The sequence below is a fragment of the Pezoporus wallicus genome, unplaced genomic scaffold, assembly GCF_028554395.1.
Source record: "Pezoporus wallicus isolate ANWC-B61680 ecotype Strahan unplaced genomic scaffold, APGP_CSIRO_Pwel_v1 scaffold_6446, whole genome shotgun sequence".
Classification (NCBI taxonomy): Eukaryota; Metazoa; Chordata; class Aves; order Psittaciformes; family Psittacidae; genus Pezoporus; species Pezoporus wallicus.
Genome location: NW_026636264.1, coordinates 10241095 through 10268856, shown reverse-complemented (window position 1 = coordinate 10268856; position 27762 = coordinate 10241095). Strand labels below are relative to the sequence as shown.

Here is a 27762-nt window from a genome sequence, read left to right as displayed (position 1 = left end):
TGGAATGTCACAGGACAGCAGCTCATTGCAGCAAGCACAGAAGACTTAAGTTCTACCACTGTTACTTTTCCTTCCTTTAAAATAAATCAAATCAAATCAAGGGTTGTATCCAAAATCATCTTTTATTGCCACTTACACAGATTTAAATATTTAACATTCAGATAAACAACTGTCTGTGTTCACATCACTCATTGTTAGTTACTTCCCCATAAACTCATAGAAACCTCCATTTCTAACCTCTGTAAGATTCCTTTTGGCAGATCCTGAAGAATTCAATTGATGTGGTGGCATCTCACAGCAAAAGAAACTCTTTTTAGGGGAACTCTGGTGTGTTTAATGAAAAAAATCACTACACAATGTGGGCTTTCACAATAAGTCACATTCTTTGCAAAATAATTTGAAGATTCCAAGACTTCTCTCTTTTATTCAAAAAATAAATATCTCCTTTCTGAATCAAAGCACTTCTTATGACAGTAAGTACAAAGAAGAAATGCACTTCTTTGGAAGTTCTGAAACAGACATCCAGGAGCTCATGGGGGCAACATTATCCGTAACAGTGATAAAAGCTGAAAGCTGATTTTATACAAATTTATAGCAGAGCCCAATTTCCTTTTACAATCTAGAGCTTCCAATGGATTTCAGAAAAACACCATTTTAAAAGTCTGAAAGGCACAAGAACTGACCATAAAACGTACCGGCACGCTCACAAATACGTTTTATGTTACATTCCTAAAGAGGCTCCACAGGACCCTATGAGAGAAAGAGTGAGAAGCTGACAAGTTCCTCTGTGAAGTACTAAGGGAGCGGCAGGGAGTTCCTTCTGGCTTTTGATAAAACAGTTAAAACCCCAAGGCTGGGAGTGTGAGGAGCTGCATCACTCTGTTGTGTTTGGGCGAGTGGCTACATACACGAACACAACGATCAGCAGTACTACAATCGCCAGCGTGGGCAGCACGACGGTGGTGATCTGTTGCCGGGCCTCCTGCATTGCCTGTTTCCTCTCCTTTTTATCTTTGGAGGTCTCTTTTTTGGGTTTTCCTCTCAGCTGCCTCATCCTCCTCTTAGGGTCTTTTGTTCGTTGAAATGGGAGAGAGAAGGGAGTTGCACAGCAGGAAACAGTCCACAGTCTTTTGAAACAAGAGGTTGAAGAATTCCTACTCCTTCAAGGGGCTGGCTGCACAAGAAACTGCAAGAGAAGGAAAGAAAACAATTCTTTTGAACAAGATCTACATGCATTCCAGTTACGTTCCACAAAGACGCTCCGAGGGCTGGAGCACCTCTGTTATGCAGACAGGCTGAGAGAGCTGCAGAAAGCTCCAGGGAGGCCTCAGAGCAGCTTCCAGTGCCTAAAGCAGCCAACATGAAATCTGGAGAGGGACTTTTTACAAGGGTGTGTAGGGACAGGACAAGGGGAATGGCTTTAAACTGAGAGAAGGGAGATTTACATTACATTTTAGGAGGAAATTCTTCATTATGAGGGTGCTGAGGCGCTGGCACAGGGTGCCCAGAGAAGCTGTGGCTGCCCCATCCCTGGCAGTGTTCAAGGCCAGGTTGGACAGGGCTTGGAGCAACCTGCTCTAGTAGAAGGTGTCCCTGCCCATGGCAAGGGGATGGAACTGGATGAGCTTTAAGGTTCCTTCCAACCCAAACCAGTCTGGGATTCTATTATTTATTAAAGCCATTTGCAGCTCCACTTGGTATATCTTCTAAAGAATTTCTTCCTAATATCTAATCTAAATCTACCGTCTGGAAAAGAAGAAACAATGCCAGCTGCAGTGTTGAACTCAAAACACAGAACAGATTTAGAGAGACCAGAAGTGGTCAGTGAACTCCATAACGGGGAGGTAAGTGGGAACTGGATGCAGTAACTACACACACCACCCATTCCATCTTTCAGTCAAATGGGACCATTTCATTTCTAAACTTTCATAACTGTTTCTTCTCAGCAAATCCTCAATTCTCACCAATTCAGGGCAGAGTCTTTTTGGTATTCCACCTTCTGCGAGCTGTGGGCTTTTGGTTTGGTTTTGCCGTTTTATCACTTCTAATAGCTAACTCTTGAATGTCCACAGGGGCAAAAGAAATCTCTGTTTTACCCCTTCCCTTTCCATGCCCTCTCCTCCTGCTTGGTCATGAGCTTTATTTTCAAACTCTAGAAAACAACTACTGTGCAAAACTCAAGTTTGATGTTTGCCCTTTGGGTGATCAGACAACCAGAGCATTTCAGGCTGCAGCGTTTTCCTAATGCTTTCTGTCTCCACTGTTAATGTACGTCGGGGGGGTTGTATTCAGATTTCTCACAAGACCCAAGAAGTGATGGACAGTAAAAGCCTTTGGAACTTCTGTGTGCCACAGTAATGAACAGGGTTGCCATGAAAACTAACCTCTCCAACAATAAATGTATGCCTTGCTCCACACAGCATCACTTGCTACCCAGACATTAAAAACATCAGCGTGGTTTTTTAAGTCTCTTTTGAATTAATATTTCATTCTGAAGCAAAATTATACCAAGTTAATTACATACACTAGCTAACATCTGACAGCTTAGAAGAGAAAGCCTTCCTGCAAATGTCAGCACCACTTGAGCTGCGAGCTGATGCTCTCCAGTTTGGGAATCTGGCATCAATCTCCAAGTACATTTCCAGTAGACTGGGTTACTTGGCTTTGCTACTGGCAGAGAAGGACTTGCACAGAAACTGGACCCTAGTTTTCAGAGAGATGAGCCTTAGGGTTCATCTTAACTGAACCATGAAATGGAAGCAGTGAATCTCTGCAAGCTGCTGCCAGGCTCCTGCTGCCGGTATGAGCACAGAGGCTCCTGCCAGGATTAGACAATCACTGCAAGAGACAGCGCTTCCACACAGGAAAGGTCTGGGATGTTGTACATGCTGCTGTGTTCATGTGGGTATGAAACAGCACTTAAAATCCGGTGCTCAGTTACACAAGATGAAATCCTACAGCCCATGTTGTGCAGGCAGAGTAAGAGTGCCACAGGTATTCCCTTCTGCTGCCAAGGCTCTTACCGGCCACGTATGGACTCCACTGGAAGGCAAGTAACTACTGATAGGGGAAAGGAAGAAACAGATCCATGAAGTACAGCAGGCCAGAGCGAGGGTTACACAGGGTCTCAGTCCCTGTGGTGTGCATGGCCTGTGAGAATAAATTAATCTCATGTTACTGAGCTACATCCTCCTTCAGCCAGCGATCACCCTGCCTGTGCCTGAGGCTGAATCACGTGAAGAGAGAAGGAAATACTATAGCACTGGGATGGGTGTCATTAGGCTAGTTAGCAATGCCCATTTAAAACATCTCCGAGCAAGCTGGTTTCAGAAGGGCAATAAGAAAGTGATCTCCTGCAGGTCCTTCAATGTTGTGCACACTCTAACCTTCGTGACCAGCCAACTCACACTGCAGGAGAAGTGGAAACTCACCTTTGCTCCTCAAACACAAGCTTCCCACTCCCAGTCTCCCAGAACAGGAGAGGGCTCATTGCCGCAGACCGCACACATCTCACTAAGACTGATTCCCATTTCTCTTAACGGCTCAGCCTGGGCCAAGCATCTGCCAAGGCTGGAAATTATCAAACTAGGAAAATCAGCAACTCGCTTCACTGGGATATTTGTAGGAATAGCAACAGAAGAGTTTAAGAGGCTCCAGCAGAAGCGGGGTATCTGTAGTCCACAACAGCATGACAGGAGCCTGGCACTAACCAGAGACTGGAACTTCACCTTCCTTCTATGAATTTTGCAATTTCAAATTTGGTAATAGAATTGTCTGGGGTGATGAGATTATTATTAAATTCACTATAGCAAAGTTCCTTCCTCCCCCCCCCTTCCCCCGCAGGAACCTTCTGGCTACAAAGAAACCATTCCAATGGTCAAGAAAATGAGTGTTGACTTGATACATGTTTGAAGCATCCGTTTGGCAGAGCCTCACCCTTTCTTCTCTCTAACACTGAAGTGCTCCATCTTGACACTGAAAGGCTGAGGTTTCAAGCAGAACAAATCACTAAGAAGTTCCATCTACTGAAGACAAACCTAAACACATCATTCTTCAACACAGTAAAAAAATCACAAATTAGTACCCTGCCTTGACATCCCCTACAGCAATGACATCCCTCCTCACCAATCATCCACCTTGCTTCCTATATATATATATAAGCGCTCTTCATTCTACCTTCTGGGTTAAGTCACTCTGAACTGCTTTTGCAGAGCTAACCCCAAAACCTAAAAGCATCAATCAGTGGGCTTGCTGAAGTCACTCATACCAATGCCGAGGCACTTGCCAGCATCTTAAAGCAAGTCAACTACGGTTAAGCAGAGATCATTTTGTACCAGAAGGCTGTAGTGAAACTTGGGGGGGCTGATACCCTTCAGAACACATCAACCATCTCCCAGCCAGAATTTATGGCAGTCTGGTATAAAGTATTGCAATTCTGCATCTCCTTCTACATGCAACACATGCACAGATGATTTCACTTATCTGCACTTAGTGTACTTGTACGTCTAGACATCTAAAGAACTTATTATCACCAGCCTTCCAGCATGAATTAGCGGTGTTAAGCTGAATAATTTTCCTCCAAATCCCAAATTACAAGGGTTTGCAAGGCAATTTGGGTTAACTTGGCCTCATGATCCTGCTTGCTGACACTGTAACATTTCTGCAACAGCAAAACATCTTGAAATTCAAACAATGAATCTGACAAGAATTAATTTTTATCATTTAAGTTTTACCCCCTGGGGCCATGGATGTTATCGAAACATTAAAAATAAACCTAAACAACAAAGCAGCAACCAGGACAGGCTGTATTCAAACTGCCTGCCAACCGCAGTGAGAAAGGACACAAGACACCTAAGCAGCAACAATTACCAGATTATCTGAGTGTTGAACAGCCCCAAACCCAGCAGTTCCCAATCACCAGCACACACCAGCATCAGTCAAGAACTAAAACGAACAAACTTATCAGCTTTTACCTATTTTTGCTGCTGGGCTGATTGCTTCAGGGAGCTGCAGCCAGAGCTGCTGTATAAGAAGAGTCCAAGAGATGGAAAGAGGCAGAGGTGGGGACACCAGGGGCAAAAGGCAGCCTGGTTAGCAGGAACTACTACTCCGTGCTGAACAATCCTTACAACAGGAGCACTCCCTGGCCTGATGGTAAGGACCACGCTTCCCACTAGTGAAGCAGGACTGTTCCCTGCTGCCCAAGCCCCGGGGCCATGGGCACAGGGTGCTCTGCTTGCACGGTCCCAGCAGAACAGACACAAAGCCAGGAACAACACGTTGACTGAAGTAGGATCGTTCTTACTTCTACCCTTAATTAAAGTGGGGTCTAAATGATAGATACAAGTTACTTCCTACCTTTGAAACCGTGCAGATGTTTGGGGCTTTTGTAATAAATGACTGAACTGTAATACTGTTAAACAAACCCTGGGTACTAAGGGCAAGACTTGTTTTAGGCTACCCCATATTTTTTATCATTACTCCAGAATTGATTTTACCTTGAGGTGAAATGCCACATTTGGATGTGGAATTTTCTTTCCTGCAGCTTTAAGGTCTGGCCATTGCTAGAGCAGCATCAGCAAGGTCACCAATTTCTAAGGTGATTTGGCCAGCTTACAAATGCAGCTAAATGGGACTTTTTAAGAAGTATTTCAGTAGGAGGCTGGGACAGATTTACACAAGAGGAATATTTGCGTACAAAGCTCTTGCTGGAGTCTCCAGAGACCTCAGTTCTGCATGCAGCCTTCATCCATCCATCCATCCATCCATCCATCCATCCATCCATCCATCCATCCATCCATGTCCAGCTATGTCCCTTGTTTTTAACCTGGTGTTTCAGTTTTGGTAGGTTTAAGAGAGTACAGTAACAATTCTCATGCCCTCTCTAAAGAACACCTTCACCCTCTTGGGTGTCTGCTACCTCCGTATGATTTGCAGTGAACGCTTAGACCAGTTTGCACCCAACTCCTGTACTGAGACAGAAGCTAAACCTGCTCCTGTGCTTGTATCAGACACAAACCTGGCTCCAAAGAGGGAGATTTTGCTTTGAAAAGCTTGATTGTAACAGTTTTAATGCAACTGCAGCAGTGGTTGTCCAGTACTATTTCCATCCCATTCAAACACAACTGCTACACTGTTTTAAACACTAAATGTAAAATGAGAGTTAAAAAAATACTTTCATTATTTGACAGGCTCTAAAGGAGCAAAATGCTCTGGGTAATCACTTGTGTGGGTGACAAAGATGGATACAGCAGGGATTTGCCAATTTAACTAAGAGAGCTGAACCCTAAACAGCACGCCTGCCCAGAGGATTAACAGAACGCTTTAATCCCAGCCACATCCTCCTCCCTCCCCTCAAACCTCCCCAGCCAACCCACTTTCAGCAACACAAAAGTGGCCTCATGACAAAGTGAATATTCCAACTGTGGGATGATTCCTTTTGGTCCCGAAGCACAGCTCTGTGCCACCACTAACAAGGAGAAATGATTATCACCTGCTCAAAAAGGAAATGGCCTCTGTACAAGCCACCCCCTAATGAAACAACCTGAGCACATGAGGGCTCTGCAGGAACAGCCACACACCTAACTCCAGGTTCGGCACTCTCCCATGCTCTGGATCCCCCAGTTTGGTCCTTTTCAACCCAAGTTGCACAGGGGAACCAGTGCAGAGCTGAACGCAAAGCCTGAAGAGATGCTAAACTTGAGATCTTCTCTTGCAGTGACACTGTCCTGATTTCAGTGTGCTAAAAATGAAGAAAAGCATTAAGAGAAAATGTCTCTCTCTGTGAAAAATGGATTTTCATGTTACAGCATGAGGCCAATTCTTATTATCATGAAAATTTACCTCAAATCTATTTGACTGCAGCAAGGAATTAGGATCAGCAAATCAAAACAACCCTGCTTTCAAGGGTAAAAGCTTTTAATTAGACACACAACAATACGGGACTATTAAGATTCTGTTTGAAGTCAGTTCAGCATTATTTTGTAGTGAGGGGTGGTGGCTTTCTTCCTCAAATTACAGACCTGAATCTGAATTGACCCATCATTACTACAACATCACATTTACTGGAAATGTGGCTTATGAAAGTCTCCAAACTACTCAGAGCGCTTGGAAAATGAAAGTCAGCACTGAATGCTGCCATAAAGTCAGAGAGAACAAGGCCACCACAGCACAAAGCTACTTCAATGCGGTTTTCACAATGCTGAGGACTTGGATAGAGCGAGTAATCTGTGTTAGAAACAAAAAGCCACGGATCTCTGCAGCTGGGAAGGCATTGTTAAACAGAGGTGAGGTGACAGTGGTTTTGGCATGCACAGCACTGGAGCGCAATGCTATCTGCCCTGAATGCAGCAAAGAAACCCAGCAGAATGCAATTAAAAGGAAGTAAATTAAAGGCAAATCCTTCTGCTCCGCACACAGGTATATAAATAACCTGTATTCCTCTTTGCGGGTGAAGAACCAGCATCAAGCCAACTTGTGCAAACAGGAAGTCCAGTGGAGAAACAGGACTAATGTTTCTTATAAACACAAGGAAAACAAACACCTAATTTGTGTCACTGCATGGATTCAGTTCCTATGGGAGGCCAGAAAAGAAGAGCTTGTCATTCCCCACCCATACAGCTACCGAGGATCTTACACATAAATGCAGTAAACTACAACACCTAGGGTATGACCCGATATTATGCGTTTGCTCAGCTGCTTTCTTAAAAAGCAATTTTCTCGGCTGCTCCTGAGACACATCCTTTTGTGTCCTTTGGATACAAACCATCCCTCTTCCCACTGCATTTATGGAAACTCAGCCCGTTTCTAAATAGCTATGCTAAATAAATAAATACAAATGAAGGAGCTGCTTGTGTCAGAGCCCCTCAGAATGTATATGCTGCTTTCCCACACCAACCCCAAGTGTTAGGCATCTACAAGAAGGTGCAGCAAAAGGAAACCAGTGTGAAAGTAACACTTCTGTTCTCAGTGCTGCTGCGTCCAGGTCATGAGCCCCCGAGACCCGGGCTGTGGCTGCTGACTCACACCATGAGCTTAACTATCACCAGAGCTCATCATCCGAGCCGACAATGACCTGGATGGGAAACATTGTTCCTATGATCCACTGTGGGGTCTGGTCATTTACTTCTCCCATTCAAACTACTGGTACCGCATCACTATCAACGTGTTTGAAACAGATCCCCAAGACACGCACCCAGCGGAACACCAGCCGGTCTGAAGCTTCATGTTACAGAATGCAAACAGAAGAGCTGAGGGACTGTCACTGCTCTTTATTATAATTCTACTGTCATTAAAATGGTGCTGAAAATTCAGGCCAGGCTAAAGCTTGGCTGGCAGAAAAATCCATACCCACAGCGAGAATTGGTCATTAAATCTAAACCCACAGAACCCACAAAGGCAACGGGTGAGCCTGGGGTGTGTGCATGCAGCAAGAAGGGAACGGTGTACACAGGACTGACCCACAGAAAATAGCTGACAGAACAGCTTCTAAGATACCAGGGCAATATCTAGGAACAATGTGTGTACTTCCTGACCAACAGACACTCTGATGATGCTGGACTCAAACTATTTGTGAAACAGTTTGTTTCTTCAGAAGGCATGAAGTGAAATCTTGCTCTTCTAGTTCAAGACAAACCTGCCACAGGAGAAAGGCAAGATGGATGTGTACCTGGAGTCCTGAAGCCCTCCTGAGACAGGCCTGTAGGGGAAAACGAAGACCACTGCACCAACAGTGTCACCTCCCATTTGATTTTATGAAGTAACTGGGAGGTATTCACGGATTGAAAGCAAGCTGGATGCAACACGAGAGCACGCCGAGTGAGGGGTTCAGATCCCAAACTCACCCCCTTCAGGGCTAGTCTGAAGTTCTGGTTTTTCCAGCTTCTCTTGGCAAGGCTGGTTTCCAGTAGGAGGCTGAGGAAAGCCTGCTGGCACCACGCCTGCCTCTCCCTGCTTGTACACGTGCCAGGGGAGGATGCTGGAGATGAACTAAATCACACAGAAATCAACCCAAACGCAATCGCTGGAGTGGGTGCCTGTGTTACTCCCTTCCTTACTTGTTTTCTAAACAGGGAAGGCGTTTTAGAGCGTATGCAGTGCTGTCATTTGGCAGATTTTATTCCCAACTCTGTTGCCTTCTAGACACTCATTTGATCTGGGTAATCAAGTTATGAGTGAATGAAACACACCCCTCCACATTACATTACAACAGCACTGCAGGTTTAAGCTACAGCTCTTCCTCCAGCAGCCCGAAATCTGCACTTTCCCAAATTCCTGTCAAAGTACAGAAACATGCTCAGTATGAGTGTGACAACAATGCAATCAGGACACCTTTTCTTGGGGGGAAGATAAGAACTGGGCCTTGCTACACAGGATGGGTGGGAAGGTTTCTCTTCCTATGGCTGGGCTCATTAAAGTCTCATTCTGTTTACTCCCCAGCCAAAAGCTGAGGCCTCACTACATTTCACTAAACAATCCCACATTATAATAAAGCCGCAGGTTTCCTGCCATGATAGGTAGGCTCTGTTTGCAGTTATTTAAGGAGAAAGCACATAATTACATATAGCTGGATTAGGCTGATCAAATCCCTGTTAGTGCCCGTCAATATGCACATAAAACAGTGTGACATTAATGTAAACTCATTTAATTGCAGAAAGTTTAATTAAGACTTAATAAAATTACAGAGACCGAAAGTTTTGCACAGTCTAACCAAGGAGTTTCCCAGCAAAAACACCTCCTAAACACAGCCTTGTTTTGCTCAATCAGTTCTGCAACACTGGTTCTTGCTATTTATTAGTGCTCCTATTTACAATCCTGTCGTGGTTTAAACCCTAGCCAGACAGCACTGCACTTTACACCGGCTCAAAGCTCAGAAGCAAAAGCAAATGCTATGGAGCCTTGTGTGTAACAAAGTCCATTATGAGCAAGCTCAGGTAGACAGAGGATGGCTCAGAAGTTCCTCTACAACATTCAGCAAACAGCTACGGATCAATACCATAGTTCAACCACCATGAAGTGCAAGTGACCTTCTCTTGAAGCACTTACCAAGACAAAATATTACATCCCCCTCCATAACAGTATTCATGTTCTCCCTTCTCATTTATTCCTCCTGCACAGCCTCCCTTTCCACTCGGGTTGTTTCTAAAGCAATCTGCTATATGCACAGTGCTCTCAGTCACCAATGATACACAATCGTGCATTGACCCCGATACGCTTAGTGCAAGGATATCAGCATCATTCTCTGCTGAACAGATCCAAACTATTCCAAGGGTAGTCATGCTCATGCACTGCTTAAGTTGTCTTTTTTGGCTGCCCAGAGAAACTGCGGCTGCCCCATCCCTGGCAGTGTTCAAGGCCAGGCTGGATGGGACTTGGAGCAACCTCCTCTAGTGGAAAGTGTCCCTGCCCATGGCAGGGGTCGGAACTGGGCAAGCTTTAAGGTCCCTTCAACGCAAATGGTTCTGTGACTCTATGATATGGATGCAACTGAATTCCTAACCACAGATGGAACACATTAAGTGCTCAGTATGGCATACAAGCCACTTGAGCTCCTGTAAACCCACACATGCAGTGCCAGGGAGATGTGGGCATGGATGCCAGGTGTCCTGTTGGTCCACACGCATTTCCTTCCCCACTTCGCTCTGTGACAATGACTTCCCTTGTTCTGCATGTGCAGGTGTGTTATCTCTATTTCTAACCCAGCAACCTTCACTGTCTGTGTGCAAGAGACTGAGACAAGAAGGGCCAGGAGTGCCACTGCAGAGCTTCTCTCCACCAGCAAGCATGCTTGTGCTTCTCTACATTCAAACTTTGGCAATTTTTGGCACACAGGGCAATGCACTGCTCCCCAGAGCACCCGTTTTGCCACACTAGGGTTTCCTGGTATGCTCCCTGCCAAATCACATCAATCTAAGGATCTCAAATAAAAGAACATAGCAAATTCCGGTTCATCTTTAATAGTCTCTCTGCCAGTTGAGCCTCCTGCTCTGATCCGGTTTACTTTAAGCTTTGTTTGCTCCTCAGCTTAGCTCCTCTCTGCACAGGCCCTACAGTGTTTCCAGGATTCCCGAAAATGCTGAGATGCCATGAAGGAGCCTCACCAGGCCCTTAGCCAACAGGGCAGAAAAATCTCTGAACGAGTCCATCTCCCAAACATGGATGTTTCCTGCAGTTTTTGTCAATGGGGGGAAGGGGAAAGGAAAACAAGGAAAAACTTGAGGAAATGCAAGTGCTAGAAAGCATTACAGTGCAACCTGCTGGAAAATGTATTATAATTCAATACTGTATTAAAAGTGACCAAAAAACTTAAGCCCTCCCTTGGTCAGTCACATCCCTCCAAAGCTCTTGGAAAAACTCTCCATGCTAGAGACAGATCTCTGATAGATACCACGTTCTGAGCAAGTCTATCACTTACTCTGATTCCTGTCCCCTTCCCTTTGGCAGCACAGCTATTTGCGTCACCCTCCTAACCCAGAGCCTCTGGTAATTTCTCTTCTCTGTTCCACTGAAATTCTTCAAAGCATCATAAAGGCAGATTTAATAAGCACCTCAATTTGTATTGCTTTCTATTTATAATACTGCAAAAGCACCTGCTGCTGCTGAGATCTACACAGGTATCTCTCTTACTTTGTAGAGATTAATTCAGATTAATATTAATAGTTCCACATTTTAAAGCAATTGCAAGCAGCACTGCCCCAGGCTGTTCTGTGGGTTGGTTGGAGGGTTTTTTTCCATCTTTGAGGTTTATATTTTCTGTCTTTGGGGGCTCTTTATTCATTGGCTTTGTGGTGCAGTTGTTTCCCCCCCCCCACCTCCATTTTTACTGAGATGCTGCTGACCAGCTCTTTAAAACAGGGCTCATTTTGCTTCATTGTTCACATCAGCCACATTCAATAGTATGCGTCCTGGAATATTCAGTAGATCCCTCATGCCAACAAAACAGCAGGCACTCAACAATCAAACCACTTCAGGTTGTACCCTGAATCCATAACAGTGTCAGTCAAGGCAGCACTGGGGCCCATGGATGGTTTGGGAACTGTGGGTGTGCAAAGAAAGGGTGTGTAAAGGCACCTGCCCATGACACAGTAGGCACAGGGTTTGGATCACGTATTACCCGACCTTCTCTCCAAATGGGGATATATTAGTTTTTAATCTCATCAAAGTGCCTGTGAACACCAACTGACAGCTAAGGCTGCACAGTACAGAAGTCCCACGTCTGACCTTTCAGAGGGACTCAGGAATCATGTCCTTAGGCATCTCTTCAGAGCCTGTCTTTCACAGCTTACTGACAGAATATTAATGGCTGCACCCAGGGCTGTAGGCTCCTGGTACCTACAACATCCACACCAATTGCTCTTGCTGTTATCTCATTTAACACCACCACAGATGGGAAGTTTAATGCAGTGGGGGGAAAGAAAAACATACATAAATTGTGGTGCAGTGCGAGTAGGTGAGCAAGATGATGAAACCCAGAAAGAGCAGGAAAGCCCCCTCAGTGTGCAAGAAAAGAAGCAGAACAAAAGGAAAGATAAACCAGTGCATGGAAGAAAAGCTGCATGAAGTGAAATAAAGACTGGAATAAGTGGATGGAAGAGTCAATCCATCAGAGCAGACAGACAGCAATGATCAGTCTCACCTCTGCACTGTGTTTATTTACTCTTAGTGGCTGCCAAGTGAGGTTTATACTGCTCATCCATCTCCCAGCTATGTACTTAGGTGTGATGTAGCACACTCCTCCACAACCAGCCAGGAGAGCTCAGGGAAGAATTCACAGGACATTCTGAGTCAATTTCATCTCAAGAGTGACTCTTGATGCCTCAAACTCCTACTCCAGAGGGATGCTATGCTATTTGCCTCTGCAGTATTTAATATGGGCTTTGCAAGGGTAAGATTTTCAGTGCTCCCATTAAAAATGGGCATCTTTCTGAAGAAAAGGAAGTCTTGTTGCTGTTACTATTCATCCCACCCTTGCCAAGATGAGAAAAGCTGGTCAGAAATACACAAAACAGTTTTGAAACTGGTTTTAATCACTTTCACTGAAAAACTAAGCAAATTTAAAGGCTCACAGACACAGGCAAACATCATTGCATTGTACGCAGTATCATATCCTCCTCTTACTTCTCTGTCAACAACAAAAGCTCAATATAGCCATTACCTTGGGAATTCACAGATTTTAACTTTCTATTAATGTGAGAGAGATGAGGATACAGATTTGGCCAGAAAACAAGCGAGACACAGGGACTTGCATGTCATTTAAAAGAGGAGATGCCATCTATCTTTTCAGCCTCTGTCCCAAAACATCTGTAACCTTCATGAGTTCTCATCCTCTTCCACAATTATTTCTTATCATGCAGGGAGGTTTTGAACTTTTGCAACAGCTACATTGAGTACATCAGCTATGGGCAGACATGCTATAGATACCCCAAGCCGATAGCTAATTGTGATTTTCAGTCTTTCAAGCAAATAGGACAACTTAAAATGGCAAACATTACTCTATCTACTCATCCATAAATTAGGAGTGACAATAGCAGATTATTACTCATTCACTCAGAGTGTTTGTTTGGCCCTGAGAGAACTGGCTTTACTCCAAGAGCTGGCAAACACTGGTTAATATACATGTAAATGTTTTATTCCTCTCAGAGTAAGCAATTGCACAAAATGAAATACCAAATGAAAGACAAGCTCAGTTTTTCTGCTGATGCCTGTCTCGGATGCAGTGCTGCTGAAAGCCTCTGCAAGCTTTTTCACACCGAGTCAACAGGGAAAAAGCCACCTTTTCTTTTGAGAGCGAGACAATTTCACTGTGGAAACACAAAAGCTTTTATATAAATATTAATCATCCAAGTTGTCCTGGAGTTAAGTGGATGGAGACTGGCTTACATAAGGTTGCAGTACTGGCTTAGTAATAGTGAGATGTACTGAAATGGTTTTGCAAACACTGCTCCAAACAGGCTGTTCCTCAATACAAGATCTGCAGTGCCAGAAGTAGATTCAGCGACCCCAATATTTAATCTGACAGTACTATAAAATAGTACTTCACTCCCAAGAGTGAAAAGGTGTATTTTGTCCTTTGAATTTGTGGTGCAGGCATAAAGGAAAAGGAAACTGTTATTTTCCTCAAAAACTGTCACTAATTTGAACTAGAAGGAAGCAGGGACACTAACAAAAGGGACAGAGGTTCAACAGAGAGAGAGAGGCAAATAAACCAAGTACCTGGACAGAAAATCAGGCAGTGATTTAACAGAGCCCTTAGCGCAGAGCCTTAACCAGTCCAGAACCTGAATATTCTAAATAAAGCCAAGTGTAATGCACCCATACCCTTGAGCATGGGCTCTCCAAAACACAAGAGAATCAACAAGCACATTCTGTGCATTTGGATGCGGGGACAGTATGCATCACCTCCAGCAGGATGCTAAGAACCATCCTGCCTACAGAGGGCTAGAGATAACAGAAGATACTTAGATTTACTTACTCCTCCTATGTACATACAGGCCATCAAACATTGCTTACCCCTCTGTCCAACAGTGAGGTGAGATTTACTCCCCCCTCAATTAACCGAGCCTTGAAACTAGAACTACAATCACGAAGGTTTTTAAAGGGGAAAAGGAGAAGCATAGCCTTTTATCTTGGGTACTGCACCATATGCAGCAGCTCACTTTCCTAGAGAGCACACTAAAGCAGGATGGTAGCAACAGGTCAAAATTGTTTATAAGCCTTAGACAGAAAGGACACCTATTAAATGTACTTCAGATAGCAAGTTTAGAATGAAAAACAAAACAAAGCAGAAAGCTCTGGCTTAAGATCATGGTAACCTGATGGAATCAAAGTGAAAAAAGTGTACCGCACTTAAAAAACAATCATCAGGACACCTACAGTCAAAATTCATCTGTTCAAATGAAAGGAAAGATGAAAGATGAGCAAACACTGATGGGAAACAACACTATCAGCACAAGGGACCTTCAAAGACATGGGACTATGTACATGTTGCAAGAGCTGATGGGAAGTTCAGCTCCCATCTGGCTACTTGTTTCAGTTGCTATTACAGTGCTCCACAGGTTTTACCCACGTCTCTCCATGGACACAAATATCTATGGATATGCAGCAGACAGCAGATCTGCATTTTACATAAATTAATCATAGAATAGTTAGGGTTGGAAAGGACCTTAAGATCATCTAGTTCCAACCCCCCTGCCATGGGCAGGGACACCTCACACTAAACCGTGTCACCCAAGGCTCTGTCCAACCTGGCCTTGAACACTGCCAGGGATGGAACATTCGTAACTTCCTTGGGCAACCCATTTCAGTGCCTCACCATCCTAACAGGAAAGAACTTCTTCCTTATATCCAATCTAAACTTCCCCTGTTTAAGTTTTAACCCGTTACCCCTTGTCCTGTCACTACAGTCCCTAATAAAGAGTCCATCCCCAGCATCCCTATAGGCCCCCTTCAGATACTGAAAGGCTGCTATGAGGTCTCCACACAGCCTAGAATTGCTCTTCTTCAACATTCTCCATTTTATCAGAAAAACAATTTACACTTCACAGGCTGTTACATTAAAGCTACTTTTGACATCTTTCCCTCCCAAAAATTCTGTGGATTTCTTCTTAACCTGCAAAAAATTACAGAGCTGGTTATGGCTGGAGCAAGCTCACTGACTAGTACCTGACAGTACTTTACCTTGAACCTCGACCCTAACACTGTGCTTCTCAGGGCAGCTTTCACACAAAGCAGACTCTCCCTCTTCTTGTATGCTAGTGCTTACATGACACTTTCAGATCTCACAAGGGGATCTACTGAATGGAAGGGCAACTCAACAGAACAAGACCCAGGCTCAGCACTGAAGAGGATTTTAAAACTTATTACAGGGTATCACTTCGACATTCAGTGTTATACGTGGCTGAAATGAATACACATGCCAGGCTGAGCTGCAAGAGAAGGCACCTCTAGAAAAGGCAACCGCACTATTACCAGATAAGCCCCCAGTTAGCACGGATCACCACACCGGACAGAGATTTAACTCATCTAGAGAGCAGACAGCTAATCGGATTTCTTAATGGGCTTCTCTCTGTTTCACTGTGGCTGATGTATACTGCATACAGGATTTTGGAAAGAGATTTTTTTTCCTCAAATAGCACATTCTGCTCTACTACAGCATTCTGTTATCATCTTAGCTTATGCTTATATAAAGTACCAGATGGAAAGCCAAAAGTTACATCAGCAGTCACTAAGAGGTTAATCATTAAATTCAAGCTATGCCAGGGCAGTGACAAAGCTGAACTCTTGAATAAATGGAGCTTGAATAAAGGTAGCACTGATTTTCCTGAAGAGGCTTCATTACTTAACTCCAAAAGTGTGATTTCTTTTGAGAGGATGAAGTTAAGAGTTAACCCAAATGTATTATTTCTTTTCTACCGGAACAGAAACCAACCCATTTACGATGCAGGCAACACAACAGACCTCCCTTCCTTTCACTGTTCTCTCCCCCCGCAAGAGAAACTCAACTTCACAAGACTTCAAATCTGAGAGAAAAAATAGCCCAACAACATAACCAAAAACCTTAAGAAAAACCACCCCAGTTCATCTTTATCCTACAAGCTTTTCTTCCAGTGCACATTTTCTTCCAACTACTTTCATCTCCGTGTTGCTCTTAATGCTTTCCTAGAAAGGAGTTCCTTTAGCATGCAAGTGAAAAACTAATTTGATGAAGAGACAGGGAATGTCTGGAGCCCAGTGAAGAGACACGAGGAAAATATTTGGATGTTCCAGACTTCCTACCATATTTTACGCTTTCCAATTCTGATCTTCCTGTTTCCAATTTTAAAAAGGTACCAGAATCAACCAGCTGACTACTACAGGCTGTACCACTGAACAGAAGAGTTACTCCTTTACCTCCTTCAGGTCTGATTAGGATCATTCAAAAGCAAAGCGATCTGAGTTTTGATTTCCCACAAGTACTCCAAAACACTTATTGAACCATGGCAATTATGCCCGTGACAAATCCTAGGGACTCAGTGTTCCCTGACTTTCCGAAATCACTGTTTTGACTCACTCACATCTCTGGAAATGTGAAACTTACTTAGGTAAGGTTTAAGAAAAAGCAAGAAGATTGGAGAGACCAAGTTAATCAGGAAAAAACAGGGAAAAATAGCTCCCCAAACAAATAACTACATATCTTTCCTGCGAGAAGGGGCATAATTTCTTACTCTCCTATTCTGAAAGCACTACCTCTTTCACAGTTAAGCAACGTTTCTCCACAGAAGCCATCACTGATTGCATTCATTTGAAATTTTTTATGTAAACAAGTGTTGGAATAGAGAATGAGAAGCCAAAAAAGGATATTAAATTACAGGATGTATACATCCCAGAACGTTGCATGTATCTCTTTGGAGAGCAGGAACAACAACAAATTGGACATGAAATAGAAATAAAAGTAGACAAGAACGCGGAACCTGAAAGGGGTTTGCATAAGGTCCCTCATGTCTTAAGAATTTATTAGAAGATGGTGTTAGAGCACCTGAATTTCAGAGAATTAATTCAGAGATAGCTCCTGTTGCAGCAGTTTCTGGTAGAATATTTTACCCTGGCTGTCAGCCAAATCTCTGCTATGCTGATGCCAAATAAATGATACCCAATTTCAACGACAGATGCTGTTGTGTTGACACATAATTGATACGTTCATATGCAGGGCTCCCTGGAATTCTGTAACAGCAACATTTTATTCGCAAGAAATACAACTGACAGTCGAATTCAAAAGGATTTGCACATAGCTGATGCTGCGACACTGCTGGCACTGCGATTCTGAAGGGAAGAGATGGCTATCCAGGGTGGTCAGGAGCAGGGGAGGCCATAGATTTTCCAGGGCCATGAAAATACGAAGTGAATGCAAAGTGGCTCAGGCAGAAAGCTCAGAGAAACAGGAAACCTCAAAGTTTTCAACACAAGTTGCATATCCCTTTCCTGCAGAGCTTGTAACTGTGTAGGAGATGGAAGTCATAGAAACGCCACAGCACTGAAGTAACAGATAGGTCCATAATCTCCTCCTCTCTTTGACTTCCTCGGTTTCCTAGGCAGTAAACAGTTTAACAACCTTTAAAAATACACTTAGCAAAGGTATGTTCCAAAGAAAACATTCTGTCCCCACCTCCTTGTATGTTCACTCTCCTGGAGTTAACTTGAAATGAACTTTCATAAACAGTATTTATTTTGGGAAGCAACCATATCCCTCCTCAAGCTTAACAAACCTTCAGCATCTACTGTGATTCTTACAGGGAGAAAACAAAAGACAACGACACTGTGAGATATGCCTGCAACCTAGATTTTCCTTGGGTTTAGTAACACAGCATCGTATTATTTTCACACAATGAACAGAAACATTCACAGAATGAAAATATTCAGAGAAAAACTCATACCCCTTCATTTCACACCAAAAAAAAAACCCACCCCAGCAACAACTAACATTTGGCACAAAACCCAGCAGTGACTAAATGCCATATAGCAGAGTTGTCAGTCAGTTATTCAGATAGTATATGTTATTCAGCACAAACGCAATGTGAAGTACCTTGCCATGATGCCTCTTTTTAATTAAAATAACGTTAAGCTTAAAAATACTTTTGAATTGCAGGTGTATGGATTATTTGAAGCTCAGAGATGAGGAGGAATCACTAACTGGAAGTCTTTTCAATCCCTGGAAAACCTATTTTGTTGGCTGTTTCTCAAACTACATTTCAGAACACTGATCGCAGCCCAGAAAGCTTCTGTAGTGTAATATGCTGCTGCTGCTTGTGGGGCCTTATCTGGCTTTCAAATATTGTCTGTGCTTCCCTGCTAGTACCAAAGGGAAGATTTCTTTCTCCAGTCACCTCTTTCCTTACATTATATGAAAAAAAGACTGATGTTAATTCTTCAGACTCTGCACACGGCGGCTCTTTCCTTTCATTCTTCCTCTCCTGTGCTTCTAAGGGTTGCTAAGGCCAAAACTGTCAGTAGACCTCTCTTCACACTGAGTTTCTCCTTCAGGAGTGCCCAGCAGAGAGTTTAAAGTTATCCAGACGAAAAAACCCCAATGCATTTATCATCAAAGCTTGTATCTCTCGCAATGCCAAAACTGTCATTTAGTTCAGCAACATGGCATACGTAAAACATCCAGGTTTATATCCTTGCAAAAGCTCAGTGATTGAAAAGGTCAAGGAAGTGCATTAAGCAGGAAAGCTTTAGGCGTTCTTTTCACTCTTACGACAGGCATTGGAAAACCAATCTTTGCCAAGAAAACACATCCAGACATCAGACGTCCACAGGCACCAAGTGCACAGGTACCTTCTTCTGAATGTCCCAAACCCCCCAAACCAACCAACTCCCCTCTCCCCAACTAAAAACAAACCCACCACCACACATACACAGAGACCCCACAGCTGTTTTTCAGAGTCACAACAGCCAGCTGAGACTAACCTCCTTATGGCAGCTGGGCATCCCAGGAACACATACAGAGGGTGGTTAGGCACTGGCACAAGTTGCCCAGAGAAGCTGTGGCTGCCCCATCCCTGGCAGTGTTCAAGGCCAGGCTGGACAGAGCTTTGAGCAACATGGTCTAGTGTGAGGTGTCCCTGCCCATGGCAGGGGGTTGGAACTGGACGATCTTAAGGTTCTTTCCAACCCAAACCACTCTGTGATTCTATGAATGAGGAAAGGAACATGAGTAAACAGTTAAGCCAACTGTCACTTGCATTGATATACCAGAACCAGTCATGGGGCATGACAGGTTGGTACACCACGGGCAGACCCACCCTTCCTCACTCCTGTCCAGAGGATCAGATGCAAACCATCTCCAGTTCAGAAGCTGCAGTTATTAGTTAGACTGGTGCTGTACCTGAACTAAAACAGGCCAGCCTCTCAGTGCTGCATTTTAAATTGAGCATGGTGTTGAAATAACAATGCCAGAAGGCTTAGAGAGAAGCTCCAACTCCTGTCTAATTATTTGAGAGTGTGGGCAGAGAAGTGCAGGTCAGCTGCAAGGCACTGTATAGCTACTCCCTATCTGTGTTAGGAAGGGCATTATTAGTCCAGAAGGACTGCACCAATTTGAACGTTTGTGCTCCTAAGATTTATTCCTATAGGTTTCTTTGGGTGTTGGGAACTTCCCTTAAGCACACACTAAATTTAATAACTTTCTTTAAAAATAATAAAAATCATCATGTTCAATAGTAATAACCTATCCTGTTATTAACAAAGGCAAGGATTTGAAAAGTCAACAGTAGGAGTGAGAATCAATTTGGCTTCTGCATTTTGTTCAGTTCGGATACAGAACAGAAAGGTCTCACTTTCTCCCACTCAGGGAGGCACTGCTATAGCTGGAAGATACAGAAAAAGCAATAAGACAATTGTATACAAATAGTTCTGTTTCTCTTCCCCAATTTATAATGTCATTAAAAAAAAACCAACAACCCAAAGCATGTTTGTTGGAGGTTACTGTACAATGAGTTAACATGCTAAATAAATCACAGAATCATAGATAATTCTATTATAATTCTATTACCAGCAGAAAGAAGTAAAAGCAAGTCAGCTTCAACCTGCAGAAATATAAAAGACTTAAAAACAGTTCAGGCTATCAGATTTCAGAGCAAATCTTCCTTTGACAGGCACTGTTTCCCATCCTGTTAAGTATTTCTCTTACCACTGTGGGAAAGACTTAAACAATGGAGGGAAACTGGCTATGGCTTGCTCTGCAGGCTGAAATAACCTCAATTCAGCAACAAGAATTAGCATCAAGACTTCTGAATAACAGTATCAAACCCTAAAAATTAAGCAAGAAGTTAACATGCAGCCCTTTCCCCCATGCCAATGTCCTTCACCACAAGGAACTTTAGGTCTCCAAGCCTTCAAACATACCCCACAGCAGTATAATTACACTCCTTTACACAGTTAGGAATTCAATAAACTTGAGTTGTTTTGCACTTAAGACGGATGTTTATCCTTCAGTTCCTATCCTAAACTATGCTAAAGTTTAACTCCCACCCAAAGTAGGCTGCAGCATGATGGTACGTGTGCTGGGCTGATAGTGAGACCCAGCCAGCACAGTAAATGTAATAGTTTCTAAGCAAAACCAAACAATTACAGGAGAATACCCTGAGCCTTTTTGTGGCACAGCTCCAGGCTCAGAGCCACATTTTATACTGGCACCAGTAAGGTCTAATAAAAGCTCAGGGATCTTGAATCTTATTTGTATCATGACAGCCATGTACCTAAGCTATGTTTGCGGGGGCACTTCTGTAACTAAAAGCGGTTTGCTGCAGCTTCCCTGAACAACTCCTTCTTTTTGTTATCCTTCTAGTTGGGTGTCAGAGTCAAGCACAAGATCTTTCATGACACAACAATGCTATATAAAGTGCAAGACACTACTGACATCTAACTACCAGTAAGCAGCCACTCTAGGAACAAACACTTCAGAGGCAAAGCACATCAGTGAGTTTCAGTAACAGATTTATGCAGCACACCTCCTCTCCAGACCTAATGCTAAGCACTGTACTGTGGTCAGAGAACTTCTTTCCAAATGCACACGCAAAGCCAAGGTGTCAAACAAAACCAAACTGACACTGGGTAAAAAAGCAGAGACCGATTTATAAACAGAAAGCAGACTGAGGAGATGGATCCACACTCTGAGGTTGGGTACATCCAAATCATGATTATCCATGCCTCTAGCATGATACAGAGCCCAAATCAACATGGCCTGAATAAAAGGTTTTTATACTTAACAATTAATAAGGCTCAAGGACCCTTATCAAAGAGCCTATCTGAAGGCAGGTAGTACTTTGAGCACGAAAGCCCAGCCAGGCACCTGCTCAGATTCCATTTTTTTTCCAAGTTTACTATTACACAGCCACAGCTCCTCAACTCCTTAACCACAGTGTATCTTTACACTTACTACATGCTTTTAGAGCTGCCTATGGCCAAAAGAAAATAGAAAAAATACAATAAATCACAGCTACACAAGTGCTTGTAAACAGAAGTACCAAGACAATACAGTCCCAATCAAAATGGATTGGGTTTGCTACTGCCAGAGTCTCAGGGGTGCCCACATAAGTAAACAGGAGGCCACATCATTCTGTACTCCCCTCACCAGCTCATTTCAGCCTGGAGAAGTCGTTTGTGCCTGCAGCAGGGCAGGCCACAGTTCTACTCTTCAAGTGACAAAGCTGCAAACACATTGGCTTAGGCAGAAGCAGCTTTTGCACTGATGCAGCTCTTTATTTCCCACTCTTTTTGTGAAATACAGAAACAATTTCTGAGCAAAGCCTTTGGGGAAAGAGCTTTACTCAAAATCACTAGTCCTCTGTCTGGCACAATAAGAGCAGAGAATGCAAATGAGCTTCAATAAAAGCAGCTGGCAATCAATACGAAAGGGCTGGTCTCCAAGAGTAAACCGAGTTCCTCTAAGGATAAGAGTTAAAAGGGGAAAAATAGAAGAAGATGGATAAAGGAAGAACAAATGTAAACAACACGGGGGGATGCACAGAAGGAATACAATCTAATGATGCAATTTAAAGAAATAAAATCAGACCGACTGACAAAGAACAGCTTGGAGTAAATAGGAAAGAAAAATACAGATCACTATAGTGCAAGGAAAAGGATCATTAGGAGAAGTCTAATGAATACATGTGCAATCCAAACAAGACAAAATAAGACTCATGAAAGGGAGGAGATCAGAGGCTAGGTGGCACGAAAGCTTAAGGCACCACCGAGTTCATGCTCTAGCCTGATATGCAGCTGGTGGTGAGTCCAATAACGAGTTACAGCATTCCTGCTATACACATCTGGCCACTTCACAACACCTTGCACACTCATTCCTCTGACCTTCTGCCATAATGCAGAAGATCAGTACTCACCTGAATGGAGCAGAACCCACCATGCATGCAGTCAGGCTCCTTTTCTAAGTTTCCTTACCTCAGGAAGTCCACAGACACCTGGCAAAGGACCTGCAAAAGCCCAGCATTACTGTTACCAACTGTGTAAAGAAAAAGCATTCCTCAAGACTGACACATTTGCTGACTTTTCCCTATTACTGTGTCTCATTTTGGCTCATTGTGCCTCATATTGGGCTCATATAAGTCCATTAGAGAATACACTGTGGTCACAGCAGCAGCCTTCCCTTGCAGCTCTTACAGACAGTACTCAATACAGAAGTGAAAATACAACTATTTTGGCACTGTTGGCAACCTCTGCTCAAGAAAAACCCAAAAATCAAGTGTCTTGCATACTCCAAGTCAGCATCACAAATCACCCTCCATCTTCCATCTACAAACCCAGCTTCATTGGCTGGTTTTATCAATGTCCTCCACCAAACACTTGGTTAACATGGAACAAAGGTCCCTATTTCACAAGTGCCATTAATACTGCATATTAGCACACAGGAAGACAAGCAGTTCCTTTGCTCAGAGGCTTTTTAGCCCCAAAGAATCCCACCAGCAAACTACACAATGAAACTCTTTTGATCCCAAGAATGTATCTTCAATAAAGTAGCTGCCTAAATAGCATACACTAATGATATAGGGTGTAAAGTAGTATTTTTCTACACTCCTATGAAACTGCAGGGGAAGTCGTGTCACCACATACTATTTACTTAGATTGTTTTGAGGAGCATACTGATGGCACAGACTTCTCTGTCTAGTCAAGTTGTTAATACACTTAACATTATGCTTATACTTTCAGAACTTTAATAGCAATTTGGAATAATTGAATAATTAAGGAATTCCTGTGAGATTTCTAATGACAAAAATGGTCAGAAACTTTGAGGCACACAGACATCTAAAAGCACAGAACTTGCATTTTAAAGAGACAAATCTGAAGAGGGACTTTTTAAAAGGGCATGTAGCAATAGAACATGGGGCACTGGCTTTAAACTTAATGAACGTAGGTTTACATTAGGCATTAGGATGAAGTTCTTTACTGTGATGGTGGTGAGGCGCTGGCACAGGGTGCCCAGAGAAGCTGTGGCTGCCCCATCCCTGGCAGTGTTCAAGGCCAGGTAGGAAGAGGCTTGGAGCAACCTGCTCTAGTGGAAGGTGTGCCTGCCCATGGCAGGGAGTTGGAACTGGATGAGCTTTACGGTCCCTTCCAACCCAAACCATTCTGTGATTCTGTGATGAAGTGACTTGCTTCTTTGCAACTAAAATCAGCATACAAGAATTCAAACAAAGTAGGATGGAGAAGACAAAAAAAAAAAAAAAACAAAAAACAAATCCAAAACTAAACCAGTGTTAGGGCAAAAGACAACAAAGAGAATATTATCACACATTCTCATCCCCGCGCAATATAGATGTGCCTAAAGGGCTCAAAAATACCTGATCTCTGGCTGTTTGCCACATCCAACATACAAAGCCTACTTCTTCAGTTGCCTACAGCAATTACTTTAGGGTTTGTTTTAACAAGTAAAAATCTCTTTCTCAAGAAAAGAAAAAAGTAGGGAGGAGAGGCCTGCACTGCCGCATTTTACATCAACAAACTCAAGGCCTGCCACTACTGCTAAGACAATTACAGCATTTTAACAGCACATTTCCCTAAGGTAGCAAGCAGTTAAGACCTTTATATACTGAAAGAGATGGCCTTTCACATTAGCATGGCCTATTAGCCACAAACAGGATTAAGAGCTCAGCAAATCCTCACACAGCCCACATCTGTCAACATAACTCTTTCCCATAATGGGCAGAAAGGAAGGTAATTTCTCAGCTTTACTGAGCCCTTACTGGAAAGTTGATACTGCAGTAATTTAAAGGAACAAAACCAAAAGGGGAACAAAAAAAAAGGGCACAATCAGGGAGGGCCCTCAGGATCTGTTACCTTGTAGAAAAAAAACATGCCACCTGATTACAGAACTTGTGGTCTTACAGAGCAGCTCTGCCATTGCTCTGGTGTCCCTGTACAGCAACCAACCCTAGGAAATCTCCAGAGAAGATAACAGCCAAGATCTCCTCTCAGGACATTTCTATAAGCGTGACAGGAGTTCCATAATCCATCCAAAACCAGAGAGATCCAGACTGGGATGCTACTGAACATCAACCTGCCCATAGGTGCATCTTGCAGCTCATGACAGAGATTAGTACAAAGACAGAGACAGTTTTATTCTGGAGCACCTGGACCAAAATAGTTGAATCAAGAGATGCCAGATCCATTCTGGAAGGCCCTAGATGGCTTTGGGAGCAGCTGGGACACAGCTGTAACAGTCAAAGCAAAACCCAGCCCGATTCAGTACAGCGAATTGGTGCTCAGTTCCCTCAAACCCTGATGCCACTGTAAAGGATCAATGTGTCTGAGTGCAATCCCCACAACAGCAGTGCTACCTGCTGAACCAGGGTAGGTCTCCTGGGACTCTTAATGAAGAAATTCTTTCAGCCCCTCTCCACCACTGCTTCTTGGTAGTGTACACCCCATCAGGACAAGTCTCGCTGGGCTTCAAAGTAACAGGCAAAAGAGAAAGATGGTGGAGGGGGAACATTTGTAACAAAAACAAACACAGAAACTGCATTGCATTACATTACGTATTAAGTGCCATGGCCGAAAGACTTAGGGTATAGTCCATCTACTGTTCCATAAGCCAGCTCCTACCACCTAATCATCATGTATATCATATATATGTAAAAGCATTTCACTGTCTATTTAATGCATGGAAAAACACGATTAAATAATAATAAAGTAAAAGATCAAGATTATTTTGCTAGCACACAGATACAGCAGTGACTTGTTGGCATACAGTCCACTCCTCACTGTTACTACACACACCTCTAAACAAGCAGCAAGGAAACAGCCATCAGCTGGGGAACAGCCTTGTGCCGCCTCACACAGGGCACTGTCCACCCAAGTCTGATGCTCTGGTGCAGCGTTAAAGCTCAGGTGGTGCTTCATGGACAGGAGGTGTGGGAATGCGGCCACTGCTAAATGACCTGATGTCTTGCACAGAGCAGTCCCATCGACCTGTGAACACCAACCACATCCCTGATGGGTGTTAAGTGTGCTAAGGACCCATGAGAAGGAGGGCTTTCCCATGTCCACTCTGGCAGCACCCAAAGATGCCCAGCTCTGTAAATGGCTTCTTTACCTTTCTATGTCTGCAGTGCTGTGCTGTATCACTCTGCATTCGTGACAAACAGCTCTGACAAAACCCCCTGAGGAGCAGAATCTTACGCAAGTCCACCCTGGAAGAAGCACTAAAGAACAGGCAGTTCCTAGAGTTTCCCATACAATAAGGAGTATTTGACAGCCGCACACAAAATTCCAGTTGATAGGTACGTCCCTTCCACATTTCCCACAAAGCATGAGGGAAAGCAGCAGCTAACATTGCTATGACAAGGAGCAGCTCATTTACCTGACAAAGATCTGTGAAAATTCTGTCTACAAAGGCTGAGAACAGTCTAAAATCAGCTTTCTTCTTAACTTCAGTCTAGGAGGGCTCTATGTTATAAATAGGCCACTTAAAGGCAGTTAAGAGAGAGGGGGGGAAGTTATTAAAAATGTACTAATGAGAAACTCATCTCACTTTTTTTAACAGGGCATCAGGGAATTCCTGCAAGGCTTCTGGTTCATTTAAAGGAGGAAATTCCTTAACAAAGCTGAAGACAACTGACAATCAAATCTTTACAACTGAGAGGAACACGGAACCCCCGGAGGTCCCAGCACAGGGTGGTACTGCAGACCCACACCATACAAACCTCAGGCAGGATCGGGACCTTGGAATGGAAATCTCTGTGACTGAGAACATCCAATTCCTGCTGCTTTAAAAGATGGTCTGAACCACAACCGGTTACGAAAGAACAGAAAACAAACCAATCTCTTACAGGTAACCAGCGATGAGAACCAAAGAACTATGAACCGAACTCATGTTTGTATGGACAAAACACACACAAATTAAGGCACAGAGGTTAAAATAAGAGAGAAAAGCCACATTTTCACTTTCAGAAAATTCTCTCTTTTTTTCCCCGGGTCCCATTTTAACGCTTTCCTGAGGGCTTTTTCCCCCCCAACCGGTTGCTTAAACACAAGTCTCAGTCGTTCCCCGGTACTCGCGACGGGTGAACCGAAATTAAGAAGGAAAACCAGATCAAACCCTTGAAGTCTTCCCCGAGTCTCCTCAGGAGCTGCCCTCGCTGTGTCCGCGCTCAGCTCCGCTTCCAGGGGCTGCAGTTCACACCCCCCAACCCCGCCGCGGCTCCGCTCCGCCACCGGCTCACCTGAGCTCTCCCCGGGCAGCGGGACCGGGACCGGCCCCGGTGGGGTCCGTGCCCGGAGCGATCGGTGTCAGGGCTCTGAGGCGAGAGGCGCGCTGCGAACCGCCCGCCCCCCCCGCGCTGAGGCGGCGGCTCCCCGCGCCCCGCGCTCGCCCCCCGGCTCCCCGCCGCCCCGCACCGGCTTTGCAAACTTTCCGGTTCACCCGCGGCCGCCGCCGAGGAGCGCTCGGAGCCGAACTCCGCAGGAAGTTGGCCCTCCCGGGAGCCGAGCCCACCGCTCCCCTGGGCACACCGCGGGCTGGGCTCGGCCCGCGGCCCCCCCTCAGCGCTCCCTGCAGCGCGCCGCCCGCTCCCCGTCGCCCTCCCTCAGGCCAGCGGGCCGCCAAGCGCCCGCACTTGGACTTGCGCTCACCGGAGGGACGGGCACAGCCCGAGCTGGCCGCCGGCAACTTCCCCGCTCCGCCACACGTGGAGCTGAGGCGCGGGCCGGCTGCCCCGCCGCTCGGCGCAGGAGACGTGGCAGCTCCAGCCCGCCCCGGCCGCGCCGGAGGCTCCT

The 27762-nt window shown here is 44.3% G+C and overlaps 1 protein-coding gene across 4 annotated transcripts; it reads right to left on the bottom strand.

Annotated features, from left to right (window-relative positions):
• Window positions 1-103: 103 nt before the first annotated feature.
• SMCO4 (single-pass membrane protein with coiled-coil domains 4) lies at window positions 104-27762 on the bottom strand. 4 transcript variants are annotated; one of them, XM_057399851.1, is made up of 2 exons: window positions 27619-27762; window positions 104-1186 (listed from the first exon to the last, which is right to left on the bottom strand). In XM_057399851.1, the coding sequence occupies exon 2, from the start codon at window positions 1052-1054 to the stop codon at window positions 875-877; it is 180 nt and encodes a 59-aa protein (XP_057255834.1). In that variant the 5' UTR covers window positions 1055-1186; window positions 27619-27762; the 3' UTR covers window positions 104-874. The 4 variants fall into 4 exon arrangements, with proteins under 4 accessions (XP_057255834.1, XP_057255835.1, XP_057255836.1 ...); XM_057399852.1 differs by lacking the exon at window positions 27619-27762 and adding an exon at window positions 27385-27424; XM_057399853.1 differs by lacking the exon at window positions 27619-27762 and adding an exon at window positions 25765-25799.

Bases quoted from the DNA above. Each gene is read 5' to 3' on its own strand.
- SMCO4 (XM_057399851.1), bottom strand. From the start codon at position 1,054: ATGAGGCAGCTGAGAGGAAAACCCAAAAAAGAGACCTCCAAAGATAAA.